The 15,272-nt window shown below is 53.6% G+C and overlaps 5 protein-coding genes across 5 annotated transcripts; 3 read left to right on the top strand and 2 right to left on the bottom strand.

The window, feature by feature from the left end:
- Window positions 1–788: 788 nt before the first annotated feature.
- JCM15063_002255 (WD40 repeat domain-containing protein) lies at window positions 789–2,689 on the top strand (the record flags this gene model as incomplete). The annotated part of the gene is made up of 9 exons (XM_076678158.1): window positions 789–826; window positions 886–1,048; window positions 1,119–1,422; window positions 1,484–1,661; window positions 1,728–1,824; window positions 1,907–2,038; window positions 2,100–2,226; window positions 2,311–2,603; window positions 2,675–2,689. 9 exons carry the CDS (start codon window positions 789–791, stop codon window positions 2,687–2,689), a joined length of 1,347 nt encoding a protein of 448 aa, XP_076534756.1.
- Window positions 2,690–3,082: 393 nt separating this feature from the next.
- JCM15063_002254 (uncharacterized protein) lies at window positions 3,083–8,799 on the top strand (the record flags this gene model as incomplete). The annotated part of the gene is made up of 12 exons (XM_076678157.1): window positions 3,083–3,148; window positions 3,252–3,317; window positions 3,389–3,543; window positions 3,616–3,763; window positions 3,840–4,519; window positions 4,590–4,605; window positions 4,673–4,784; window positions 6,268–6,472; window positions 6,539–6,611; window positions 6,676–6,963; window positions 7,024–7,514; window positions 7,578–8,799. 12 exons carry the CDS (start codon window positions 3,083–3,085, stop codon window positions 8,797–8,799), a joined length of 3,522 nt encoding a protein of 1,173 aa, XP_076534755.1.
- Window positions 8,800–8,829: 30 nt separating this feature from the next.
- On the bottom strand, window positions 8,830–10,717 carry RKM2 (protein-lysine N-methyltransferase; the record flags this gene model as incomplete). The annotated part of the gene is made up of 6 exons (XM_076678156.1): window positions 8,830–9,208; window positions 9,286–9,715; window positions 9,793–9,859; window positions 9,932–10,423; window positions 10,486–10,520; window positions 10,606–10,717. The coding sequence occupies 6 exons, from the start codon at window positions 10,715–10,717 to the stop codon at window positions 8,830–8,832; spliced, it is 1,515 nt and encodes a 504-aa protein (XP_076534754.1).
- Window positions 10,718–11,695: 978 nt separating this feature from the next.
- Window positions 11,696–12,928, bottom strand: JCM15063_002252 (uncharacterized protein; the record flags this gene model as incomplete). Its single annotated transcript, XM_076678155.1, has 2 exons — window positions 11,696–12,549; window positions 12,619–12,928. 2 exons carry the CDS (start codon window positions 12,926–12,928, stop codon window positions 11,696–11,698), a joined length of 1,164 nt encoding a protein of 387 aa, XP_076534753.1.
- Window positions 12,929–13,904: 976 nt separating this feature from the next.
- On the top strand, window positions 13,905–15,090 carry JCM15063_002251 (uncharacterized protein; the record flags this gene model as incomplete). The annotated part of the gene is made up of 2 exons (XM_076678154.1): window positions 13,905–14,190; window positions 14,267–15,090. The coding sequence occupies 2 exons, from the start codon at window positions 13,905–13,907 to the stop codon at window positions 15,088–15,090; spliced, it is 1,110 nt and encodes a 369-aa protein (XP_076534752.1).
- Window positions 15,091–15,272: the final 182 nt, after the last annotated feature.

The raw sequence follows: 15,272 nt of genomic DNA, 5'->3' as shown, positions 1-15,272 counted from the left end.
AAGGCGATGCGATGGTTTGATCAAGATCCGGAAGTGATGAGCAGGAGGGAGAGGTGCTAGACGATTTCCTCGGTCAAAATTCTTCACTGCCTCCCCCGTGACGGTGCCTCGTGATCAAGAAAATAAGTGGGCGTTGAGGGTGCGAGCGTTGTCCGTCCCGTCCGCGGTGGGGGAGCCCGAATGTGGGAAAACAAACAAACGTCTTCCTTGGATCAGGGGGATGAACTGAGAAGCACAGGATGAGCCATGTAGTCTACTGTGTCAGAGCATGTGTCGAAGCAAGGTGAGCAGCTGATAGTGGATGCAAGCAGGATCATCCCGGATGTTTGCCAGTATCGGGGAGCGGAGAGACTAGAGTGACAGGCAGGAGCGACCGAGTCAAGCCCCGAGCACATACAGACTGCTTGTTAGGGCAGAGCACATCTATCAGCGTAAGGAGGTTGTAAGGTCGGGGATGAGAGCTGAGCCGTCTTGACAGGAGGCGCGCAGCCAGCAAACTGTTCTCGCCCATCTCGCATCGCTGTACCTACCGCTATCACAGCGCTGAGGCTCACTCCAACGTTTCGACTCGGCCCGAGCAACTGTCGCGAAATCGAACCGTTCGTCGCACAGATCGCGTTGTCGTGGTTGACCGACATCTCTCACGCGACGCTCGACCTCTGTCACGCCGTTCGACCAGGCACTGATTACCACGCGGGTACGAGAAGCGTGAAAAACCATCCGAGGGAACGCCGTGCCGCACAGAGTGCCCAGCGAGAGGTCCGGCTCAATTCGGCTCGTCGCTCACCATGTCGAGCGTTCTGAGCGATCGCCAAAAGGAAGAACTGTACGTGTACAAACTTGTATCAGCTGGGCGAGCTGCATGCTGATCTCGCGCAAGTCTAGGAACAAATCGATCCTCGACTACCTCAACACCCATGGCTTCCAGGAGACAGTGCACGCGTTCAAGCGGGAAGCAGGCCAGGAAGAGTTTCAGCCTGACCCGAAAGCGAAATGGAGTGGACTGCTCGAAAAGAAATGGACGAGCGTCATTCGGTTACAGAAAAAGGTTCGTCCCACCCTCTCTTGACAGTTGTTTCCACGTCCTTCATCTCATTAAATGCTGTAAACTGCTCTAGATTATGGATCTCGAGACTCGGAATGCTCAGCTGCAGGAAGAACTCGCAACTGCCCCTTCGAAACGACCATCCGCTTCGTCTCCCGATTGGACTCCTCGCGCGCCGGCTCGCTACACCCTCTCTGGACATCGTTCGCCCATAACCAGAGTCGCGTTTCACCCCTTGTTCAACATTGTTGTCAGTGCAAGCGAAGACTCGAGCATCAAGGTGCACGATTGGGAATCGGGAGAGTTTGAGCGCACGGTCAAAGGGCACACGAAAGCGGTTCAGGATGTCGACTTTGATTCCAAGGGAAACCTACTGGGTGCATTAGTTCGTCAATATCTGACGCCATCGCTCCCTCTTGCTGACACCTGTGCGGGCAGTCTCGTGTTCTTCGGACTTGACGCTCAAAATCTGGGACACGAGCAACGAGTGGAAAAATACGAGGACTCTGTACGGCCACGATCACTCGATCTCTTCGGCACGGTTTCTGCCAAACGACGACTTTATCGTCAGTGCGAGTCGAGATCGGACGATCCGAGTGTGGGAGGTATCGAGCGGGTAAGCCCAATCTCTCCTCCTCCATGCGCGTTCGATCTTCGAGCTGATCATCTTGAGATTACGTAGGTTCTGTGTCAAGACGTTCACGGGACATTCTGAATGGGTTCGGAGCGTGATACCAAGCTCAGACGGTCGCCAGCTGGTCAGCTGCTCATCCGATCATGTGCGTTCTGCCCCTTCTCGTAGCCGCTTATCGTCCTGTCCACCTCAGAGGCTCATATGACTTTTGTGACATCTGTCGACAGACATCGCGGATATGGGACGGACAAACGGGGGAAACAAGATCCGAATTCCGAGGACACGAGAACGTGGTAGAGGTGGCAGTGTTTGCACCGGTTGCGTCGTATACGGCGATTCGAACACTGGCAGGAATCGCCGTGAGCAGGAAACTCTCCAAGTCTTTGCCAGTCCGCGCTGACACGAGTCTGAGATTCACAGGCTCCGACAGGGCGAGCGGCAGCGGAAGCAAAAGCAGCGGGATTGTTTGCGGCGACTGGATCTCGAGACAAGACGATCAAGATATGGGATGCTGTCAGTGGCCAATGTCTCAAGACCCTCATCGGGCGTGAGTCTCTCTTGCGCAGTCCAAGGTAGACGATCGAAAAAAAGCTGATCCGCAGACGGTCGTTATCCGCTGCTTCGTGTTTAGATGACAATTGGGTTCGAGCGTTGATCTTCCATCCATCGGGCAAATTCCTCCTCTCGGCTTCGGATGACAAGACGATCCGAACGTGGGACCTTGCAACTGGCAGGTGCATCAAAACGATCGAGGCGCACGACCACTTTGTGACGACTATGGCATGGGGACGGGCACCAGCTGGCGGTAGTACCTCGTCGACAACGCCGACAGCGAATGGAACAGGAGCCGGACAGTCGAATGGAGCGGAAACAGCTCGATTTGTGAACGTTGTTGCTACGGGATCCGTCGATTTGACCGTCAAGGTGTGCATTTCCCTCAATCCGAAAGAGTTCCTCAGATTCAAGCTTGCTGACTCTCCCTGTGTGTCGTCCAGATTTGGACTCCCTGAGGTTAATTGCTCTTACCTTTTTTTTACTTCTCGCTGTTCGATATGGTGTTCTCTGTTGTCCGTGCCCCATCGCAAATTAGCAAACTCTACCTTATTAAGTCTTGCTTCTCGTGTTCAGAGGAAAGAAGTCAAGAGGAGGGCCGAGAAGGAGCGCGCCGGGTAATAGTTTGCGCGACCGCGGCCGGGTCGCGAACTGCCGCCCCCCGCTGACAAGCACGTCTCGCTCCCACCGCTCGCCCGACTTTATCCGGATACACTCTCACCCGCTGGCATTTGGCGTACATACTCGTCAAAGCCAGACCCTCGCGCCTACATACACATTCGCTCAGATCGCCCTCGAGTTACCTAGAATACGCCTCTTCTCCCCCACCACTTCGCCGGTTTCCGAATATCATGCACACGTCTGTCGCACGCCGCGCAGTGACCGACGTCCTCAAGAAACGTCCCGACGATGTCGTCGTGAGTTACAACATCCCATGAGTGCCTACCCCTGGAGTCTGTCGACCCACAAGTAGGCTGCAGGCAGCTCACTCTCGAATCTCTCGTTCCTGTCTCGAAACAGATTGTCACCGCGCTCCGAACGCCCATCGGTCGATTCCGTGGTGGATTGAAAGATATGCACGCTGAAGTGAGCCCTCTGCCACGATGAGAGAGACGACAACAAGCGCCAAAACCTGATTGTTCGGTTGTTTTCCGCAGGAACTACTGTCGCATGTTCTCAAATCGACGAGGGAGCGTCTCGAGACCATGGGAGTTGACGTCAAGGGTGGTGCAGTCGAGGACATTCACAACGGAAACGTGTTGATGGAACTCGGAGGTGCCAAAAGTGGTCGTCTCGCTTCTCTCGATGCCGGGTACGCTCGTTCGTCCAGTATCCTCGCTCATCAATAGGAGAAACTGAACCTCTTGCTGCGAATTGCTATCAGGTTCCCGATTGTTTCTGGATTCAAATCGGTCAACCGTCAATGCGCATCCTCACTCCAAGCTACCACCGACATTGCCATCTCGATCAAGGCCGGTCTGATCGACATGGGTATTGCCTCTGGCTCAGAGTCAATGACAAGGGATTACGGAGTGAGCGAATTCGACGACCCGCCTGGTTAATTGTCGTGTGCAGACGGAACTGATCGATTCGATTTTCTCAATCCAGACTCGTGCGATTCCCGCCGGCATCTCGCCTTTCATCGCCAAGTCAGAGAGTCAAGACGCACGGGACTGCCTCGCTCCGATGGGCACGACGAGTGAAGCCGTTGCCGAAAAATACAACATCCCTCGTCAACGTCAAGACGAATTCGCAGTCAAGTCGCACGCGAAAGCGAAAAAGGCTCAAGATTCCGGCCTGCTCGCTTCCGAGATTGTCCCGATCAAAGTCCGCAAAGTGACCCCGGCCGAAGGCGACAAAGCGGAAGTGACGGAACAAGTCTTGATCGAGAAGGACGAAGGTATCCGACCGCAAACGACGATGGAATCCCTTGCGAAGCTCAAGACTGTCTTCAAAGAGAACGGAACTGGTACCGCAGGCAACAGTTCGCAAATTTCGGATGGAGCCTCGGCATTGACGCTCGTCCGACGTGACGTCGCTGAGAAGCTTGGATTGAAACCTCTGGCTCGATGGGTTGGAAGCGCGGTCGTCGGAGTGCCCCCGATCATCATGGGAGTCGGACCTGCGTATGCGACCCCAAAATTGTTGCAACGGTTCGGGCTCGAGACGAAGGACATTGACATCTGGGAGCTCAACGAGGCATTTGCTTCCCAATCGTTGATGGTCATGGACACCCTCAAACTCGACGAGGCCAAGGTGAACCCCAAGGGAGGTGCCATCGCACTCGGGTCAGTCTCTCTCCTTGTACTGGACGATTCGAGTTTCGAAAACTGACGTTCGATCTGCCTCTCTCGCTAGTCACCCTCTCGGAGCTGTGAGCTTCCCTCTTGTTCTTTCGCTGAGTAGCAAAGTTTGGATTCTGACTCGCTCGTATTCTGCAGACTGGAGGACGCCTTTTGACTTCGCTCATTACCGAGCTGCAACGAACAGGCAAGAACCTCGGAGTGGCGACGCTCTGCATGGGCACCGGAGCTGGAAAAGCTACCCTCATTGGTCAGTCTTGCACTCAACTACGTGGAGAGTACAGCTACTGATATTTCTCTCGTGCAGCTCGCGAGTAATGCAAATGTGCTCGAGAAAAAAATGAATTCGTTCGCTGTTCCGGTGCTGTTCGGTCGCGCTTATTTTGATTCCTACATTGGTACTCGTGACAGTGCCCTCATTCGGAATACAGGTCATTCCGTCAAAATCAGCCCACGAGAAGCTTTTGGGTACGACCCTGAGAGCCGAAATTCAGGCAGAAGTCATTCAGGTTCACATTCTTTGAAAAGGAATCCTTGAGAAATTCAGAAAAATACTTGGGAATTCACGCTGTCGCGATTTTTTCAGTGCCGTATTCGAATTCTAAGGTTGCCTTCTTATTTATAACTTGGGACGTGCTCGCGCGATCCAAATCTCTGCGCTTTATGCCACGGCTTGTCTACCGCCCAATTGGCCATCGCCGGATAGCCGCCCTCGAGGCCGAGCTCGACGAACTCGAAGAGTTTCGGAGAAGAATATTCCGCCGATTGCGGCGCCGGAAAATGGAGCTGTATCGTCGAAAGCATCAGCTTGTTATGTCGTCGTAAGCTCGCATCTGGTTGAAATTATCAGTCTGATCTGATTGTACGTATCTGTAAAAACAGCCTTGATTCATCCGACACCTCAAGCTCGGACACGTCGAGCTCAAGCTTGATCTCGAGCTCATCATCCGACAGCTCTGACAGCTCCGACAGCTCTGACAGCTCCGACAGCTCGGACACGTCGAGCTCGAGTTCGAGCTCGTCATCTGATAGCTCGGACACGTCAAGCTCAAGCTTGATCTCGAGCTCATCATCCGACAGCTCTTCATCGGAATCTTCGTATGAGGAAGAAGCGCGTCGAATACGCGAAGAGCATGCATACCTGGATCGATCGTATGCGTTGCAATGTGGACGCATATCGAAGCACCGACGGCGGATCATGTCGCAACTTTACCGCAACTACCCGTGAGGCTTAGGATTATCTCGAACGTGGGAGGAGGAGTGGATGTAGGTCTGGTCTATGGTCGATGTGTACGTAATTGATACCCTCTGGAAGGGACGGAGCGGGGTGCTGGATCCGGCTGGACTGGTCCTAGTAGACGGTTTTCGAGGAGTTGACGTCTTCTCATGAAGCAGCGGTACTTCCTCGGGAAATTTGGCAAAAACATCTTGGTAGACCGCGAATCTCGTGTTCAGATTCGACCCGATCAGGGGAGCAAGGCAGATGTCAATCATGCGCGAGAAGTACGATTGCGCTTGGATTTCTTTGCGTTTCGTGGCACAGAGTCGTTCGCTATATCCTGACTAGTCGAATGATTGATGGGCAAGAAGCACGAGTAAACAATCAAGCTGCGTCTAGCAGCGTGGATCGGTTCGCGCGTTAACTCTGGACACCCACTTTCTGCAGTCGACAAGCCATGCCGACTCGATGAGCGCGCCTGAGCAGCCTCAAGCCGATTCTGATTATGGTTCAGAGCTCGACTACACCGACGAGACACTCTTGGCGCAGCTCGATGCGCCGCAGTCGTTTCGGAATGTCATTGACGACGTCAATCAACCAACACTGGTCGACGCTCAACCCGAGACACTCTCAGGTCCCACAGCGACCGAGTATGAATCCGTGCCTACGCAAGATGTACCAGCTGTCGGGCAAGCGCTCGACGACAAGCAGAGTCTGTGGTTGGTCTGCCTCCTTCGATCTACGCAAGGCTACCCGCATTCATTGACTTGGTAGCTCACTCTCAGGGACCGATACCGTAAACATCGAGGATGGGGCGCTCTGAGTGTTTCCGATTTCGCGAGTCCGTCATGGTGCGAAGTCAGTTTTTGCCTCTCCCCACGGCCAAACCTCGACGAGACTGACTGTGAATGACGAAAACCAGTATCAACATACGTATCGACTCGCGTCAAAGTCGTGGCTGCCTCCGCTTGAACGGCCTGCAACCATCACGACGTCAAATGGCCTCGAAATCTCGATCGACACCGACAAGACAGTCAAGCGCGAAAAGGTTCTCAACAAAGGTACCGAGATTCATCTCAAACTCGAGAAGCAAGTCATGGGCGACGTCGAACAAGTCAAGGTCGAGACGGAAGGGAAAGAAGCTTGGTGGGCATTGAGACTATTGAACACGATCGTCTCGTTGTCCATCTTGATGAACCGAGGCAGAGTCGTACGTCCTCGAGCTCTTTTCCGTCGAGTCTAACTAATGCTGGTCGCGAATCCAAACTAGCGGGAAATACCAGTCGTCGGATTCGTCCAAGATCATCTCGTCTTTGGTGTCATCGACGAGATTGAACGACGAGAGGTTATTATCCCTCGGCCCCTCCCAACCTCAAAAGCTGGTTCAAAGGGGAAACCTGCACCGAGTCCACGGAAAACTCCAAGCAAGTCTACGAAAAAGAACCGCAAACAAACCCCCGACCCGAAAGAACAGACTACCTTGCTGTCGTTTTTTTCTCCTTCACCCTCGAAGGCACCACCGCAACGAAACGGAAAGAGTGCTGGGACAGTAAGAGAGATGGAGAAAGGGGTTGAGATCAGAAAAGAGAAAGAGGACCATCCACAGTCGGAGGATTTGTTCTTGGATCTCACGGAAGAGGACGACGAGGCCGATCTCCGAGCTCTCGCAGAGATTGAACAGTTTGAAAGGATGTCTAATACCTCATTCGATGAACCACCGAAGACGAGGGTGGCATACATCATTTCGGACACGAAAAGCCGGTATGTCTCGGCGCAAACGGCAACAGTGAGCAAAAGCTAACGATTTTCGCGGATCGAGTACAGGTTCAATCGCTCGTTACCTCCTGAACCCGAAACCGCGCCTGCGCGAGTTCAGTTGATGCTGTATCACCGCCTGTTCACTTCGATGTTGCAACCAGAACCTCCACCCAGTTCGCCGTCAGGTCTAGGCGAAGATGTGACACCGAGCGTCGTCCCAACCGGTCCATTCCGTTGGTCTCGATTGTTCAAACAGCTCGACCTCGACCCTGATGTCGACCTCCCGGAGTCATTTCTGAAAGCCGTCGAACCCGTCATTGAAGGCTCAGAACTCGAGGACCTGCTCGACCACGTCAACACACTCAGGGGCTACGTGACTGCATTGTGGACAATGGGGCAAATGATTTCTCACGGACTGTCCGGGACCCAGGCAGGAGAAGTTTTGGAGGAAAAGATGGAGATTAGCTATGTCCTGAGAGAGGACGGTGATCGAGCCTGGAAAGGGCGAAGGAGTACCAAGAAGGACAAGAAGAAGGTCATGTCGAGGAAAGCAAAGGTTACAGAACAGCCGGATCTCGACGACGAGGCAGATCTTGCGGCGGCGATCCGGCTCAGTCTACAAGATTCTGGCGTCGGAGCTCTCTCGAATGAGACTTCTTCAGTAGAGGAAAACCCGCTCGAGGTTGACGACGACTCGCAGCTACCGTTTCTTGCGAACCCTTCTCTCCCTTTACCCTTCGCACTCCCTCCTGCATCGTCTCAGAGCTCCGCTGTCGACGTGGTCGACTTGTCTCCTACCTTCTCGCTTCCGACAAACTCGCAAGCGAACGAATCAAGCGAACCCAAACCTGCCGTCGAGCGTAGGAAATCAAACCGCTACCACCTTCGAACCCAAACTTCTGTGAAACCTCGACCAAGTCAGGTTCTCCCTGAAGAATCGCCTGCACTGACCCCTCGATCTTCACCTCGGGCATCTTCACTTCGAGCATCGCCACCGACGATCATCGGTACCAGTCGATTCACCTTGTCTATTCCGCTCTTGTCGTCGCACCTCTCAAAATCGCTGTCGTACTGGAGAGGCGAACGAGAACCTCTCGGAGTCTCGATCGATCAAGTCAAGCGATGCAGGACGTGCGAGTTCGAGGAAGGTTGCGAATGGAGGGAAGGTAAAGCGAGAGAGATGGAAGAACGCAACAAGGAACTCAAGCGTTCGAGAGAGCGAGAGGTGGGACTCCAGAAGACGAAGAGACAGGTATTCGACGACAGAACAGCGCGATCCAATGGATAATATCGTAGTAATGTAGAGTACCACCGAGAATCATTCCGCCAATGCACGCGCAATCTGTTCTTCTCCCTGCCATACTCCACGCACCATTGACAGCCACTCGATCATTTCTGCATCCTCGTCGTCCTTCTTGTCCTTGACCCATTGTTCTTCTACCTTTTGACACTGATCCAACCCTTGTCGACACTCGATGACGAGGTTTTTCGCGATCGCTTTGATCGTACTCTGGACCTTCTTCTCGTTGAGGTGCGAGATTTGATCGATCGAACCCGATAGGAGATCGTAGAACGGTGCGAGAGCTTCTGCCGAGAGCGACAAGCTCGAATGGGATGGCAACCGCAGGTGAAGTAGTCTCAGAGCGATCAAGACCCTCCATGAAGGAGAGGGTGGTTGGCTCTGGAAGGTCATGTCGCTGGCAGAGGAAGTCAAGGTCAGAACACAACGCGCAAGAGAAGCGTTTTCAGCGGTAGAGGAAAGGCAAGGGCTAACCTCCAATAATCGACATCTCGCAAGATCCCAATCTTGAGCTGGCCTTCTTCCTTCTGGTTTTCGAACAATGCCTCGACGTACTTGTCCACGTTCAATGAATTGTACTCGTTCCCTTGCTTCGACTCCTCGGTCGGGTCTTGTCCAGCATTGCCTATAATGAAACCATACTCGCTCAGCAAGAACGAGTCGTCATGTCCACCATAACTGAAGGCGAGTTCGTCTCCCTTGAACACTTTCTTGTCCGTTGACGAGCGGGACGGAGAAGAGAACGTCAGGGCAGTCGGGGTTGGGTGAGGTTTCGTCGATAGAGAAGGCGCGTGGTTGATCATGTCAATCACGGGTGCGAGGGTCAATGAGTTCTCCTTTTTGCTGTAATGCGCGGGACTAGAGGAAGTCGTAGGCAGATCGAAGTAGATACATCGAGTGTTGACTGCAAGAGAGATACAAGACGGTCTCAGCTGCATATCCCATGGGGACACGTTTTAGGGTATCCATGGTTTTGTTTACCATTCAGCCAGCCGAGCACAAAGTCGAAAAATCCAAATTCTTCGTCATCTTCCAACTTGTGCTCTTGCTGCTCGATTTCACGTCCGTTAGCCTTACTCGAGTCAAACTTTCCCAATACAAAAGAGTCGAGGCAACGTACCCATACTGCTTGTACCGCTTTCCAATCCTTGCTGAATCTCGCCTCGACCGCTTCGACCTTTGTCCGCAATCCGCTGCCCATGCAGTCGACAAGTTTGCCAAACTTGCTTCTGATCCTTGTAGTGTGCTCTTTCTTATGCTTGAACCCAATATCTCCCTCGAGATCGAGCGAGTAGCTCGATGCGAGTTGAGCGTACGATTTCGAAGCGAGGATCCAAGTCAGAGGATGAGAAGGAAACGACCTGGGGAGGGTAGCAAGGAACGGCCAAAACTTGTCTCTCAGCGAAGACGGTGTTGGCTGTTCTTTGCCTTTGCCCTTGCCCGAATTCGAGCGCGGCAAGAACAAGTGTTTGCGGAACTGAATGGCCAGGTGTAGCGACAGGAGCTGGGTAGCATTGAGGTTGCCCGAGGTGAAGCTTGGCGGGTACAGCGGTGACAATGTGTGCAAGTTCAGCAGCGCTTGATTGGGAATCGAGATGAGGAGGGTTGAAGGCTGTGCAGGAGAATCGTCTCATTCAGCGGGTTGCAGATCAGCTTTCCAGGCATATAGCTCACAGGTAGATTACTACGAGCTACTAGACCCCTCCCAGCTGTATATCAGAGCTTCCGAATCAGTTCAAGAGATGCTATGCGAAGCTCGAGATCAAGATCAAGTTTCGCGAGGCGAGAGCTGACCAGCGTTGTGAACGACCTGAATGTTCTTCTCGACATCTACTGAACCATCGAACGTCGACAACCACTCCAACAGCCAAGTCCAGATCGGGTCGAATTCGCTGGACCGCGACATGATCCAACTTCCGATATAGGGTAGCTCGTTCCCAATTGAACTTTGTACACTTGGGCGAGCGAGACAACTCGAAGATTGCGCAGGCGTGCAACTGGCGAGAAAGCTGTTCAAGATGGAGGACGAGAGGGAAGCAGCAAGGCAATCAGAACCGGAGACATCTTATCATGTGCCGCAGGCCGACTCGTTTTTCTTCGCAGATGAACCGGATCGGTAGAACTGTAGGTAGGTATTCTTCGTCTCATGGGCTCTTCAGAGGCAGTAAAAGAGATCGAGACAACCATAAGACCGCAATGTTCAGTCATGGATGTCGACGGCGTTAGCCTACGATCTTTTGGTCCTTGCTCAGACACGATGAGTTAAGTGTGGTGAGGATCCGATAGAGCAGACTCGCCTGCGCAAGCCTGACTACCAAATTCGCGATAGATTGGAGCCCAGAGCACGAGCCGCTACACTTTTGTTTTCTTGACCCTTATATTCGTACCGCAGCATGCTCAAGTATCAGTCAGACGCTGATCATACTTTGCAACGTACATACAGACGCCGATCTGCCACCAGCAATCTGCTGGAGAGAACACTTTCACTTTGTCGGACCTGTTCTATCGGCGGTCCAGGTTCCCTGCTCAACCATCAAGCATACCCGCCTCAAGAAGGATGGAAGTTGTTGTCCTAGTCTCCTAGTATAGCTAGTATGCTATCGTCAGTGCATGAATGTCCATTGTCCGACTTGCCCCGTCGTCGTCTGTGCGCAGAAGCTTTGTTTCCTCCCTTTGAGCATGCACACCACCTTGACCCCACCCTTTTGCTTGGGTCGCTTATATCGTCAGGACTCTCTCTGAACGAGATTTACCCGCTACAATCGTTCCATCGCTTGGTTTGACCTTTAGTCGCTGAATTTGTGACAATTGCAGACTGGAGACTAGTTTACATCCGACAGCAGAGGAATCCGACAACATATTATATTCTGAGAGGTACAGAAGCTTAGAGAGTACAGTCATAGTACGGTGCGTCATCGTCTTCGTCGCCAAGGTCGAAACCGAGGAAAGAGACGTCTTTTTTGAAATCCGCGCTCGAGGCAGGCGGCAAAGGGAATGAGAACCCAGTCTTGGACGAAGGCGAGTAGGCGAGATTCGAAGAGAATCCAGCCGAGGAAAGACCTCCGGGAGACGGAGTCGAAGGGGAGGTGAAGAACGGATCAAGCAAGGATTCGACCGAGCAAGATGGTCGCAACGATGGAGTTTGGGGCGTAGCAACGAGAGCCGGAGCTTGTGGAAGGATTCGGAAAGCAGCGAGTTGACGACAAACATCCGGGTCCACTTGTTCGTTTCGCTCGTCGACATCGTCAAACTTGCCAAAAGTCGGATCGTCCTCGTACATGTCCTCCTCCGTCATTTCAGGACTCCGACTGGCTCGTCGTATTGAAGACCAAGGAGAAGAAGTGTGGGGGCTGGCGAGGGATGAAGGTGCGTAGAGTGTTTGCGTGTCGAGGTGGTCCTCGGCTTCGTCTACGTCGCTGTTTCCACACTCTTTCCACCAGGAAACATGGTTCCGTGGGTGCTGCAACACGAGGGCTGTCTCATCGTGACATGGAGGGATGGAGAATGAGGGCGAGAACGGTGGCGAGGTGGGCTCGGAGGACTCGTCGCTATCGTAGGGCCGCGGAAACGCGCAGTCGAAATCGAGCGCAAGGTCGAGCTCGATCGGGTGCACCGCCGGCAGTAGCACTGGCTCGCACGAGAGATATAGAGGAGCACCGAGGGACGACGGTGTCACTGGGTCTTCGGATGCCAGAGCAGCAGCTGATGTAGTAAAGGTGAACGCTGGATTTTTGGGAGCTGCAGGACGGCGAGGAGACCTGGTCAACTTTCTCTCCAGCTTCCGCATCGTTGCTCATGAGCACTCACACAGTCGATTCTTGCGTCTCAGCTTTGGCAATCTCCAAGGCTTCCGCTCCGCCTCCTCCTCGTCGCTCGAGAACCAGCTCATCACGCTGCTACTGCGCGGGATGTCTTGGGGTAACGGGTCATGCATGTCGTCGGAAGAGGTCGGAGATGTCGGTGCCGTAGGGGTTTGTGGCCGAGACGACAACGAAGACCGGGAAATGCTCGAGATTGACGAAAAGGAAGAAACCCGGCGCAGTCGGGATATCAGGGTCGTTTTTGTTGTGGACGACGTCGTCGTTGCGGGACTGATTTGGAGCGGTGCAATGAACATGGATGAGCGCGAGCGAGGTGGTCTCGCTGAAGAAGGCATTTGGGCAAAGGGAGAGGAGTGGACAAGCACAGCAAGTTTGTCGCCGACTCTCCTGCCCCAAGACCACTGCCGCCAGGTTTACTTGACAAGAGTAGGTTCATTGACGAGAGGGAAGCGCATAGAGGTTCTAGAAGCTGAACGAGCAGGTGCAGCTGCAGCGCAGGACATTGCGCATCGACTGCAGGAATTTTTCGGTGGTTCGGGAAAGAGCCTGCTCAAAGTCACGGTACCCAGAAAATTCGGACGTACTCTCCCACCTTGGCATGGTCAAGTTCATTCAACAACGTTTTCCTGGGAAAGCAGGCTGTCGCCTAGCTTTCGCGGCATTGCGGCAACATTTTCGCGCCCGCGGTCGCGCTCTGTCCTTCTGGGGCCCGCCGCGCGATAGGAAAGATCCTCAGGCACAATCATTTGCCCTTGCAACACTCACTCGGTGGGCTGCACGCTGCACGCTGCACGCTGCAGTAGCGCAAAGCCGCACCTCAGCGCTGCACAACGCTGTCTGGTGTCTGTGCGCGTCCGTTCACAACTGGTCAGACGCCTCCTGCACTCGACGTGAAGAGCAGAACGCGCAGTTTCGATTCGGACTGGCATCAGAGGAATGCTGTCTCGAGGGGCTTGGACGCAACAGCTTTGCAGGAACCAGGTACGAGCCCTGCAGATCCGCCACATCGGTTCGGACCTCGGTCTCACGACGTTTCTGCGAGTTCCGGAAGGTCGGGAAGCCTGAGCTTGTGTGTCCTTCCTGCGAATTTTCTAGTCGCTAATGCCTATACCTGGACGTTCCTGCGCGAATTGCGCTTGCACACTCGCACGACGATGTGACCTCTTCCCCTTTTCCCGCAAACGACGCCCCCTAGAATACGCTCTGCGCGTCCTACTTCTTTGCCTCCTTGCTGCGTCACGCTCAGCAAACTCCCTGCGCGCGGCCCCTGACATGCGCACCTTTTCGTTCCAACCTCCTTTCACCTCGTCCTTCTCGCACTCGATCGGGATGGCATCGTCACCCGTGACCGCCGAGATGGACGTTGTGCCGCCGTCGACGTCCAACTCGACCAAAACCAAGCGACGCTCGTCGACGCTCGTGTCGGGCTTGAAGGGATTTCTCCGTCGCCGCCACTGCGACAGATCTGACATCAGCGCCGGCGATTACGAGCATGAGATGCCGGCCCCGTTACCGATCGATGCTTGCGACACGATCAAGCGGAATCGGCGGCAGACTTGTAAGCTTTCTTGCTGTCGACATCAAGGTGGGAATACAAACTCACGCCCGAAATTCTATCCGCACGAAAACCTCAGATGTCATGCACTTTGCGGCGACCGAACGACCGAAACCTCTCCCCGTGTTGACGTTGTCCGCACACCATCTAGTCGTTCTTGAGAACGACCGACGAGACCTCGCCGCCCGCGCAACACATGACTACTCTTACCTCACACCGATACCAGAGTATGCCTCGATCGATCGTGACAGTGATCCGTACACGTCCTCTTCTTCGATCGCGTCCTCGTCGTCCTCTTCCTTCATCGCATCCTCGTCATCCTCGTCGTCCTCGTCAACGCTCGACTCGATCGCAATTTCCGAGCAGGTTCTCGACTCGCCACAGTCTCACTGGTCGGATGACTCGTCTGACGAGATTGATTACACCACGCCATTGTGCCAATGCAACGACCTTACCTTTACCAACTCGACCTCGTCGTCTCGTCTGTGCTCAGAATGTGTCGCTGCACAAGACGTTCCCGAAGACGCTGGATGCATCGATTCCGATGTGGAGTCTCTCCTCGACTCGTACCTTGAAGACGATTCAGCCGACGAGTACAAAAGGGAACGTTGGAGTCGAACGAATTCTGCATTCTCCTCGACTTCGTCCCGTTCGAGCGTACAATACGATCCCTTGTTCAGCCCTCGCACTTCCTCTACTACGTTCGTATCCGTACCACCTCGTTTGCACAAGTCGAGACCCAACACTCCCGTCGATTTGCGCGATTTCGACATGATTATTACTTCTTCGCCACCATCACCGACGGGCAAAAGGTTTCGACGTTCGACGCTCGAGGCTCCAGACAGTCTCCTTCTGTCATCTGTACAATCCCGACCACGAAGGTCATCCACTCAGACCGTATGAAAGAAAACCAACACCGGACTTTTTTCGTTTTCTGATGTTTTCGCTGGCGGAATCCGGATGTGTCATCTTGTCTTTTCCCTTCACATCTGTATATACAATCAATAAAGGCTAGACCTCTGTTTTCTTTCTTGTATCCCCTCTCCCTTCTGATTTCGGACCGTTGTAACCTAAAATCGTTCTCT

The sequence above is a fragment of the Sporobolomyces koalae genome (genome assembly GCF_050403365.1).
Source record: "Sporobolomyces koalae JCM15063 DNA, S_koalae_JCM15063T_v1_ctg12, whole genome shotgun sequence".
Taxonomy (NCBI): domain Eukaryota; kingdom Fungi; phylum Basidiomycota; class Microbotryomycetes; order Sporidiobolales; family Sporidiobolaceae; genus Sporobolomyces; species Sporobolomyces koalae.
The sequence above is the reverse complement of the archived record's forward strand: the minus strand, read 5'-3'. Positions and strand labels throughout refer to the sequence as shown.